Source organism: Anolis carolinensis, unplaced genomic scaffold (genome assembly GCF_035594765.1).
Source record: "Anolis carolinensis isolate JA03-04 unplaced genomic scaffold, rAnoCar3.1.pri scaffold_11, whole genome shotgun sequence".
Taxonomy (NCBI): Eukaryota; Metazoa; Chordata; class Lepidosauria; order Squamata; family Dactyloidae; genus Anolis; species Anolis carolinensis.
Window position 1 is genome coordinate 18598750 of NW_026943822.1, and position 12519 is coordinate 18611268.

The window sequence follows — 12519 nt, forward strand, 5'->3', positions numbered from 1 at the left end:
AGCGACATTTATATCCCGCCCTTCTCACCCCGAAGTGGACTCAGGGCAACTTACTAGTTATATGTACATACAATATATTATATATTTAGCATAGCACAACATAAACATTATACTGTATATACTCGAGTATAAGCTTAGTTTTTCAGCCTTTTTTTAGGACTAAAAAAACCTCCTCGGCTTATTTATTTGTTTTATTTATTTACAGCATTTATATTCCGCCCTTCTCACCCCGAATGGGACTCAAGGCGGATCACATTACACATATATTTACTTTACTCTATTTTTATTATTAATAATACATTTATTATTTTACTCCATTTATTATTACATTTATTATTTTACTGCATTTATTATTATTATTATTACATTTATTATTTCACTCTATTACTATTAAAAGGATACCTAAGCACATTTACATTGAAAAAGATGAAAATAGTGATTTAATCAGAGTTGAACAGTCATATCTTAAATTACAGTTTGATGTAAAGATTCAAAAACATTTAAACTGATGCCTCAATTAATGTAATTTTATTGGTATCTTAGCTTATACTGGAGCCAATGTTTTCCCAGTTTTTTGTGGTAAAATTAGGTGCCTCGGCTTATATTTGGGTCGGCTTATACTCGAGTATATACGGTAAATATATCATCTGGAGAATCCACATCAATAAATTAATTAAGCATTCTAACATTACACGTATAGGCAAACATTCAATGCCTTTTAGCATAGAACAAAGACAAACAAACATAGGCTCCGAGCGGGCCTCGAACTCATGACCTCCTGGTCAGAGTGATTCATTGCAGCTGCTCTCCAGCCTGCGCCACAGCCCAAGCCTTATACTTGGGTGAGGGTCCTGGTGGGCTTATATTCAGGTCGGCTTATACTCAAGTATATATGGTATATTTATTATTTTTCTCTACTACTATTGGTATTGTTACATTTATTATTTTACTCTATTGCTTATTATTATTACATTTAATAATAATACAGTAGAGTCTCACTTATCCAACATAAACGGGCCAGCAAAATGTTGAATAAGCGAATATGTTGGATAATAAGGAGGCATTAAGGAAAAGCCTACTAAACATCAAATTAGGTTATGATTTTACAAATTAAGCACAAAAATATAATGTTATACAAGAAATTTGACATAAAAAGTAGTTCAATATGCAGTAATGCTATGTAGTAATTACTGTATTTACGAATTTAGCACCAAAATATCACAATGTATTGAAAACATTGACTACAAAAATGCGTTGAATAATCCAGAATGTTGGATAAGCGAGTGTTGGATAAGTGAGACTCTACTGTAATAATAATAATAAGTTTATTTATATCCCGCCTCCATGTCTCCCGAAGGGGACTCGGGGCAGCTTACAGCAAAATCAAAATACAAGCGATGATAAAATATGAAACATCAAAGGACAACAACAAAAACCAATAATAAAATATACACAATAGGCGAAAAAACACAACAAAGAATTAAAACATCAAATTAAAAACAATGAGGTTGCAATAGTGGATAAGCAAAGGTGCACATTATGAGTAACAAATTCATAAATAGATAAAGTGCATTAGAATCATTTAAGGTTCTTTATTATTTTACTCTTATTGTTGTTACTTTTAGATTTATTTTACTGTATTTTTATTATTATTAATACATTTATTATTTTACTGCATTTATTATTATTACAGTGCATTAAAGCACTGAGCTGCTGCACTTGCGGACCAAAAGGTCCCAGGTTCAAATCCCGGGAGTGGAATGAGCACCCGCTGTTAGCACCAGCTCCTGCCAACCTAGCAGTTCGAAAACATGCAAATGTGAGTAGATGAATAGGTACCGCTCCGGCGGGAAGGTAACGGCGCTCCATGCAGTCATGCCATTGGCCACATGACCTTGGAGGTGTCTACGGACAACGCCGGCTCTTTGACTTAGAAATGGAGATGAGCACCAACCCCCAGAGTCAGACATGACTGGACTTAAGATCAGGGGAAACCTTTACCTTTACCTTATTATTATTATTACATTTATTTTTTCACTCTATTATTGTTGTTACTTTTACATTTACTTTATTCTTATTATTATTAATGCATTTATTATTTTACTCTGTTATTACATTTATTATTTTACTGCATTTATTATTATTATTACATTTATTATTTCACTCTATTATTATTAAAAGGATACCTAAGCACATTTACATTGAAGAAGATGAAAATAATGATTTAATCAGAGTTGAAGAGTCATATCTTAAATTACACTTTGATGTAAAGATTCAAAAACATTTAAATTACTGATGTCTCAATTAATGTAATTTTATTGGTATCTCGGCTTATACTGGAGCCAATGTTTTCCCAATTTTTTTGTGGTAAAATTAGGTGCCTCGGCTTATATTCGGGTCGGCTTATACTCGAGTATATACGGTAAATATATCATCTGGAGAATCCACACCAATAAATTAATTAAGCATTCTAACTTGTGGAGCCCATGTGGTGCAATGGGTTAAGCCCTTGTGCTGGCAGGACTGCTGACCAAAAGGTTGGCGGTTCCAATCCGAAGAGTGGGGTGAGCTCCCATCTGTCAGCTCTAGCTGTGGGGAAATGACAGACGCCTACAAGATGGTAAAACATCAAACATTTGAGTATCCTCTGAGCAGCGTCCTTGCAGACAGCCAATTCTCTCACACCAGACGCAACTTGCAGTTTCTCGTCACTCCTGACATGAAAAATATTCTAATTTGTATCAAATTAACTCTACTGGATGAAATAAAGACATTTCCTCTTGCCTAGAGCCAAAGCCATTCAAATTGAGAGATTTCCACCTTTCCTGTATGGAGGGACCACCAAAAGAGATCTGTTAAAGGCATTTGGATCCTTTATATTAAAGTCTTAAGAGAATGTGACGAATTGTCTTAAATTAACTCACTGCATCGGACATAAAAAATTGCAAAAATTTGGTAACTCACGAAAGCGGCAAGAGATAGGCTGTGTTACCCAAAAATAGCCTCCCTGGCATTTTGAAATGTTAATAATATTGTTGAAAGCGTTTGCGAATTAAGGACAAGCAATTCATCCCAGGCCTTGTGCTACCCGTGTCAGGTTTTGAAGAGGCGCAGTTTTTTGACTCAATTAGAGCAGCAAACAGAGCATCATCGCATTTCCATTTGAAAAGCTTGTGAATAATGAATGAAATGCAATATAGGCCCAGGATAGGGACGAGAACGCTCCCAAGGGAAGGAAACCTGAGCTGCAGAATCATTCTGCAGAGAACAAGCCAAGAAAAGACTTTTGTGCATATCGTCTTCTCAAACAGGCGTTTCATTTTGCACTAGTTCAGAACACGACGATCGCGTTTTGCTGTCTTGGTGAGATCAAGTATTCAATCCCTTTGCTCTGTATAAATTCAGCAGCATAATAATAACATAGCAAAACAATCTTGCAGTCGGTAAGCCAATATACTTCTGCTTAAAAGCTTTGTTTTGCTGTAATAGTCAATGCACAGCTTCTTCCAGACAAGGAATGAGAATCCCTGCCCCATAATAATAATAATAATAATAATAATAATAATAATAATAATAATAATAATAATAATAATAATAATATGATCCATTGGAACTTATGCCTCAAGTACCACCTCCCAGCAGTAAAGAACTGGTGGGATCACAAACCTGCAAAGGTCATGGAAAATGAACACGCAAAGATACTGTGGGACTTCCGAATCCAGACTGACAAAGTTCTGGAACACAACACACCAGACATCACAGTTGTGGAAAAGAACAAGGTTTCGATAATTGATGTTGCCATCCCAGGTGACAGTCGCATTGATGAAAAACAACAGGAAAAACTCAGCCGCTATCAGGACCTCAAGATTGAACTTCAAAGACTCTGGCAGAAACCAGTACAGGTGGTCCCGGTGGTGATGGGCACATTGGGTGCCGTGCCAAAAGATCTCAGCCGGCATTTGGAAACAATAGACATTGACAAAATTACGATCTTCCAACTGCAATAGGGCAGCCTGCTGGGATCTGCATGCATCATCCAAAAATACATCACGCAGTCCTAGACACTTGGGAAGTGTTCGACTTGTGATTTTGTGATATGAAATCCAGCATGTCTATCTTGTTTGCTGTGTCATACAACGTCGTTGTGTCAATAATAATGATAATAATAATAATAATAAATGGGACCCTGAAGAAGGAGACAGAAGGCCTGATCCTTGCAGCCCAGGAGCAAGCCATCAGAACAAATGCAATTCAGGCCAAGATCGAAAAATCAGCTGATGACCCAAAATGCAGACTGTGCAAGGAAACCGATGAAACCATTGATCATATCCTCAGCTGCTGTAAGAAAATCGCACAGACAGACTACAAACAGAGGCACAACTATGTGGCCCAAATGATTCATTGGAACTTATGCCTCAAATACCACCTCCCAGCAGCAAAGAACTGGTGGGATCACAAACCAGCATTCAGTGCCAGCACAATTATAGGGCCAGCCTATCCATGACTATAATGTGAAAAACAATAAATGCCTGGGATCTACCCGTGGCTTGTACAGGGATCATCCCTTTGAAGCCCCAACGCAGCCCTCTCAGAAAGAGGTGGAGGTTAGGACCCAGGGGGGCTTTCTGTATCTTCCCAGCTGGGCTGCTTTAGCCATTTGCCTTTGGTGCAAAACCAGGTAACAACAACCCAGAGTGTTTGTATCAGACATGCACCGAGTTTACCAGCCGCTCCTACCCACGGCCAACCGGTATCTGCAGGAGAAATGGGACGAGGCCGATTACAAGAACCATCGCATAAAGGTATGATCAAAACTCTTAATCCCGCTGAGGTTTTTAAACAGAGACTAGATGGCCATCTGTCAGGGCTGATTTAATTGTGCTTTTCCTGTATGGCAGAATGGGGTTGGACTAGATGGCCCTTGGGGTCTCATCCAACTATGATTCGGGATGCCGCAATAAAAGAGGTACTGTATATACTCGAATATAAGCCTAGTTTTTCAGCCCTTTTTTTAAGACTGAAAAAGCCCCCCTCGGCTTATACTCTGGTGAGGGTCCTGGTTGGCTTATATTTTGGGTCAGCTTATACTCGAGTATATATGGTACATTTATTATTTTTCTCTATTGTTATTGGTATTATTACATTTGTTATTTTTCTCTGTTATTGTTGCTACTATTACATTTATTCTACTCTATTTTTTATTATTATTAATACATTTATTATTTCACTCTGATCTTATTATTATTGCATTTATTATTTTACTGTATTATTACATGTATTATTTTCCTGTATTTATTATTATTATTACATGTATTATTTTACTCTATTATTATTAAAAGAATACATAAGCATGTATATATGGTACATTTATTATTTTTCTTAATTATTGTTGCTACTATTACATTTATTTTACTCTATTTTTTTCGGAGCGGAGTGAGCTCCTGCTGTTAGCCCCAGCTCCGGCCAACCTAGCAGTTCGAAAACATGCCAATGTGAGTAGATCAATAGGTACCGCTCCGGCGGGAAGGTAACGGCGCTCCATGCAGTCATGCCATTGGCCACATGACCTTGGAGGTGTCTATGGACAACGCCGGCTCTTCGGCTTAGAAATGGAGATGAGCACCAACCCCCAGAGTCAGAAATGACTGGACTTAACGTCAGGGGAAAACCTTTACCTTTACTTACATTTATTATTTTTCTCTATTATTGTTGCTACTATTACATTTATTTTACTCTATTTTTTATTATTATTAATACATTTATTATTTCACTCTGATCTTATTATTATTGCATTTATTATTTTACTCTATTTATTATTACTTGTATTATTTTCCTGTGTTTATTATTATTACATGTATTATTTTACTCTATTATTATTATTAAAAGGATACATAAGCACATTGACATTGAAGAAGATGAGAATAATGATTGGATCAGTCTTATCTTAAATTTGAGCTTTATGTAAATATTCAAAAACATCGGCATTTTCTGTTCACGCTTACCATTACTTCTACCTATAGGCTTTTTAAAATTAATTCATTGATTTGTCTCTTTCTTGTAGGTGGAACTAGCTGTGCCTGTTGTGAGCACAAAAACAACACCAACGCCTTTCCATTTACAGGTGAATTTGAAGAAAATGCAGGTAAGGTTTGTGACAGATTGATAATGATAATGATAAATGATCCAGAGTCACCCGCAGAACAATAACAGGCCACTCAGGTTTGCAGAACAAAAACACAAGGACTTTACTGATTCCAAAAGATCAAAAATGGTAGTACAGTAGAGTCTCACTTATCCAACATAAATGGGCCGGCAGAACATTTGATAAGCGAATATGTTGGATAATGAGGAGAGATTAAGAAAAAGCCTATTAAACAACAAAAAAGGTTAAGATTTTACAAATTAAGCACCAAAACATCATGTTATACAACAAATTTGTCAGAAAAAGTAGTTCATTACACATTAATGCTATGTAGTAATTATTGTATTTACGAATTTAGCACCAAAATATCACAATGCATTGAAATCATTGACTACAAAAATGCATTGGATAATCCACAACGTTGGATAAGTGAGAGACTACTGTATTTACAATGAATCCCTCTGATCACTTACAGAAGTCCGCAGTCATAAAAACAGTAGAGTCTCACTTATCCAAGCTAAACAGGCCGGCAGAACCTTGGATAAGCAAATGTCTTGGATAATAAGGAGGGAGTAAGGAAAAGCCTATTAAACATCAAATTAGGTTATGATTTTACAAATTAAGCACCAAAACATCATGTTATACAACAAATATGACAGAAAAAGTAGTTTAATACGCAGTAATGCTACGTAGTAATTACTGTATTTACAAATTTAGCACCAAAATATCACGATGTATTGAAAACATTGACTACAAAAATGCGTTGGATAATCCAGAACGTTGGATACGCGAATGTTGGATAAGTGAGACTCTACTGTATATTGAAAACATTGACTACAAAAATGCCTTGGATAATCCAGAACGTTGGATAAGTGAGTCTTGGATAAGTGAGACTCTACTGTAGTCTTTTCTCAGTCCACAAATCCGCTTCAAAGAAGAATACAGACCTGGTTCTTCTCTCTCTTTTCTCAGCAGCAAACAGGCCTCAAAAACAGCAAGGCCTCTCTAAGTATACAGCTCTCTTCACTAGCGGTACGCAGTCAGCACAGAGTTTCTCTGCCCAAGAATTCAGCTGTCTTGTGAAACTACAACTCCCAGTATTCCCCAGCACCTAGTCAAACTTCATTCGTTCTGTAGTATAGATGCACCTGAAGTAATCCCAGGGTTCATCTAAAATGTGCAAACGATGCGCTAATCACAAAGCATCTGCGGAAGTGGGAGCTGTGCTGATTAGAAATAACCTTGTTACTGGAAACTGAGTGCAATGTATGGGTCTAAGAGACATGTCCGTATCCATATATAATGATTATATAATCAATTTCCTACATTTCAGCTGGAAAAGGAGCGCCAAGCACTTTGGCATCGGGAGAATCTTTTGCATTCGGCCAAGTTGAGGGGAATCAAACAGTCTCAGGGACGAATAGACAATTGGAATGCCTACTGTATTCGCAGGTCTGTAAATACTAGTATCCGTATATACTTGAATATAAGCCGACCCAAATATAAGCCGAGGCACTTGATTTTACCCCCCAAAAACTGGGAAAACATTGACTCCAGTATAAGCCGAGATACCAATAAAATCACATTAATTGAGGCATCAGTAGTTTAAATGTTTTTTAATCTTTACATCAAACTGTAATTTAAGATATGATTAAGTCATTACAGTAGAGTCTCACTTATCCAAGCTAAACGAGCCGGCAGAAGCTTGGATAAGCGAATATGTTGGATAATAAGATCCTATTAATAAGAAGCCTTGGATAATAAGAAGCCTATTAAACATCAAATTAGGTTATGATTTTACAAATTAAGCACCAAAACTTCATGTTATACAACATATTTGACAGAAAAAGTAGTTCAATACGCAGTAATGTTATGTTGTAATAACTGTATTTACGAATTTAGCACCAAAATATCATGATATATTGAAAACATTGACTACAAAAATGGCTTTGATTATCCAGAGGCTTGGATAAGCGAGGCTTGGATAAGTGAGACTCTACTGTATTTTCATCTTCTTCAATGTAAGTGTGAGTATATACGGTATTACAAAAATTTAGAAAACAGTTGTAAATCAGGTTGCATTGCCCTTGAATAGGTTATTGACACTCAATAGCATCACTCAAAATAGTAATAAATCTAATGAATTAGTAAGCTGTGGCTTTAGATATTAGTAATTTTAATAGTTGAATCAGTAAAATAATATTTGGGTTGCTGTGAGTTTTCTATTTGGAAACTAGGCAAGTGGGGTCTATATACCTGGGGAATGTCCACAGATAGATAGATAGATAGATAGATAGATAGATAGATAGATAGATAGATAGATAGATAGATAGATAGATAGATAGATAAATAATATATTTATGACACTAGCTTCAAAGTGACAAGAGTTCTTTCTCCTACCCTGGACATTATTCCACATATATATAAACCCCACTTTCCCAATTTCCAACAGATCTCACAACCTCTGAGGATGCCTGCCATAGGTGTGGGCAAAACGTCAGGAAGAGAATGCTTCTGGAACATGGCCAGACAGCCAGAAAACTCACAGCAACCCAGTGATTCCAGCCTTTGACAACACATTAAAATAATATTAATTCTGATGGTTTTCCTTTCATTGTATTTTGTGTGTTTATCTCATTAGAGCTTGTTCTGAGCTGCTTTGAGCCCCAGTTTTTGGGGAACGGGCAGGAATGCATGCATCAAATCTTTATATCATAAATAACTGGCTCTCCTTGACCGCCTTGCAGCTTAAATGCCGAGAAGCGCCGCCGGGATCTTGCGCACATTTACTGGGAGAACCAACAGCTGCTGAAGCGTCTGGAAGGAAGGAAGTCGGAACTGGCTCAGGAGCGTTGGCAGGAAAACTGGCACAAGGAAGAGATTATCCGCCACCGCATCGCCCATTATCCCCGCGGGTGGGGAGGCTGCCAGGTAGCATTGCGGAGGAAGGAACGAAGGGGGCTAAACAGACCCAGCTCTTTAAGCCACTCCTCATAGGGATTCATGGTCTCCAGACCTTATTTATTTATTTACAGCATTTATATTCCTCCCTTCTCACCCCGAAGGGGACTCAGGACGGATCACATTACACATATAGGCAAACATTCAATGCCTTTTAACATAGAACAAAGACAAGACAAACATAGGCTCCAAGCTGGCCTCGAATTCACGACCTCCTGGTCAGAGTGATTCATTGCAGTTAATTGCAGCTGGCTTGCTCTCCATCCTGCGCCACAGCCCGGGCCCTTTGATCACAGATAAAACAAGTCACCAATATTCCTTACAAATACAGTAGAGTCTCGCTTATCCAACGTAAATGGGCCGGCAGAATGTTGGATAAGCGAATATGTTGGATAATAAGGAGGAATTAAGGAAAAACCTATTAAACATCACATTAGGTTATGATTTTACAAATCAAGTACCAAAACATCATGTTATATACAACAAATTTGATAGAAAAAGTAGTTCATTACAAATTAATGCTATGTAGTAATTACTGTATTTACGAATTTAGCACCAAAATATCACGATGTATTGAAAACATTGACTACAAAAATGCGCTGGATAATCCAGAAAGTTGGATAAGCGAGTGTTGGATAAGTGAGACTCTACTGTAATATAAAATAAAAAGTTGGAACAGAGCCAGAGAAAGGAATCAAAGGCCACAAACATCCATGCCATATTAATAGCCTACCAGCTCAGAATAGAGAGCTAGTCTGATTTCCTGCGGCAGGGAGTTCCACAGGAAAACCCTGTCATGTGCATACCGAAAGTTCAAGGAATCAAAGGCCACAGGGATCTTCGCCATATTAATAGCCTACCAGCTCAGAAGAGAGGGAGCTAGTCTGATTTCCTGTGGCAGGGAGTTCCACAGGAAAACCCTGCCATGTGCATACCAACGGAGCCTCATGCAATGTTGGGACACACAACAGGACTCAGCTAATACAAAATTTAACAAACGTAAAAGTCAAAACAGACTGGTCAGGTCTTAGAGACTTTATTCGAAAGGACGGATATACAGTAGAGTCTCACTTATCCAACGTAAACGGGCTGGCAGAAGCTTGGATAAGCAAATATGTTGGATAATAAGGAGGAATTAAGGAAAAGCCTATTGAACATCAAATTAGGTTATGATTTTACAATTAAGCACCAAAACATCATGTTATATAACAAATTTGACAGAAAAAGTAGTTCAATATGCAGTAGTAATGACTGTATTTACAAATTTAGCACCAAAATATCACGATGTATTGAAAACATTGACTACAAAAATGCATTGGATAATCCAGAACGTTGGATAAGTGATAATAATAATAAATAATAAAACTTTATTTATATACCGCCCTATCTCCCGGATGGGACTCAGGGCAGTTTACAGTCATAAAAGCAAACACAAACATCACATAACAACATAATACACATTGTTAAACAAAGTAAAATAATACAATTATAACAATAAATCACACTTTCATGACCAGATCAAGGGGACGGGAACCATAAAACCAATATATTAAAATCTATCATGTTAGGCTAGGGAAATCTTGTGCAATATATTCAGTGAGTGTTGGATAAGTGAGTGTTGGATAAGTGAGACTCTACTGTAATATAAAATGAAAAGTTGGAACAGAGCCAGAGAAAGTTCAAGGAATCAAAGGCCACGAGCATCTGCGCCATATTAATAGCCTACCTAGTTTCTCCATACCTCACAACCTCTGAGGATGCCTGCCATAGATGTGGGCGAAATGTCAGGAGAGAATGCTTCTGGAACATGGCCACACAGCCCGAAAGACATACAACAACCCTGTGATCCCGGCCATGAAAGCCTTCAACAACACATATGTGGCGCAGGCGGGAGAGCAAGCCAGCTGCAACCAGCTGCAATGAATCACTCTGACCAGGAGGTCATGAGTTCGAGGCCCGCTCGGAGCCTATTTTTGTTTGTCTTTGTTCTATGTTAAAAGGGCATTGAACGTTTGCCTATATGTGTAATGTGATCCGCCCTGAGTCCCCTTTTGGGTGAGAAGGGCGGAATATAAATGCTGTAAATAAATAAATAAATAAATAAATATTATAGGATTACTGTATTTTACGGTATGTTTCTTCCCCAATCTGGATATTTATTTATTTATTTATTTACAGCATTAATATTCCGCCCTTCTCACCCCAAAGGGGACTCAGGGCGGATCACATTACACATACAGGCAAACATTCAATGCCTTTCAACATAGAACAAAGACAAACAAACATAGGCTCCGAGCGGGCCTCGAACTCATGACCTCCTGGTCAGAGTGATTCATTGCAGTTAATTGCAGCTGGCTTGCTCTCCCGTCTGCGCCACAGCCCGGGCCCCTTGTTTCCTTTTCCTTAGCAGTCTTGTCATCCATTTCCCAGATTTATTTGCATTATTAAGATGATATTGTTTTATGAATTTCCATTCTTTTGCTCTCTGTTCCATCTCTAAATTTTGTCTTTGTTGTTCTTATTCCGTGCCTTTGCTCTTGTTTTCCAGCCTAACAAAGTGAGATGGAAGCAGCAGACAAAGAGCAAGGAGACAACTGGAGGCAGCCCTGTTTTGTCTTCGGGAAGAAGTCCTATACTTCGCAACACTAAGAATAATGAAAATATGCTGGGCAAGAGCTTCTGGGGAAGTGGAAATGAGTCCCGCCTTGAAGGGTTGGTAGCTGCTCCCATGCCTTCAACAACCCTTGGGAGAAAAAAGGATGTTGTTGATGCGTCTGGGGACCTGGCACAGCGGTCAAGCAAGGGACGGGGCTCTTCTGCCAAGCAAGACGCCTTGACGTCTGCCACCAAGTCCCATGCCTCCATAAGGAAGAGCCTCAAGCTCCCCGAGAACAACCAGAGTCCAGATCCAGAGGAGACTCTCGAAGTCTCACCCACTTGGGATGCTGAAGTTCGCTACGGAAGGAGTGAGAAGGGCCCAAAGCTGTGCAAAAAATCCATCCTGTGGACTTTAGTGCCGGACGAATCCTGGAAATTATCTGCCAGGAAGTCTCCAGAAGGAAACTGCAGCTGGAGCCGGAGTGAATCACAAAGCGGGTCTTCCACTTCTTCTGCAACATCTGTCAAGAGCTCCCTCTCTTTGGTCCAAGCAGATGAAAACAGCCCTAGAGCCATAGAACCTTAGGGTGCATATAATATATTAGATAGATAGATAGATAGATAGATAGATAGATAGATAGATAGATAGATAGATAGATAGAGATATTATTACAATATGACAGCCATAGAACCTTAGGGTGCATATAATATATTAGATAGATAGATAGATAGATAGATAGATAGATAGATAGATAGATAGATAGATACAGATATTATTACAATATGACAGCCCTAGAGCCACAGAATCTTAGGGTGCA

The 12519-nt window shown here is 38.2% G+C and overlaps 1 protein-coding gene across 1 annotated transcript in view; it reads left to right on the forward strand.

The window, feature by feature from the left end:
* Positions 1-42: 42 nt before the first annotated feature.
* The window catches only part of LOC134293993 (uncharacterized), a 13888-nt gene continuing 1411 nt past the window's right edge, over positions 43-12519 (forward strand). The window contains exons 1-5 of the mRNA XM_062963486.1: positions 43-4802; positions 6062-6142; positions 7476-7594; positions 8890-9073; positions 11652-12519. The exon at positions 11652-12519 is cut by the window's right edge and continues 1411 nt beyond it. Coding sequence (XP_062819556.1) covers positions 4710-4802; positions 6062-6142; positions 7476-7594; positions 8890-9073; positions 11652-12287 — 1113 coding nt within the window. The 5' untranslated portion in view covers positions 43-4709 and the 3' untranslated portion in view covers positions 12288-12519. The remainder of the gene's footprint in view (positions 4803-6061; positions 6143-7475; positions 7595-8889; positions 9074-11651) is intronic.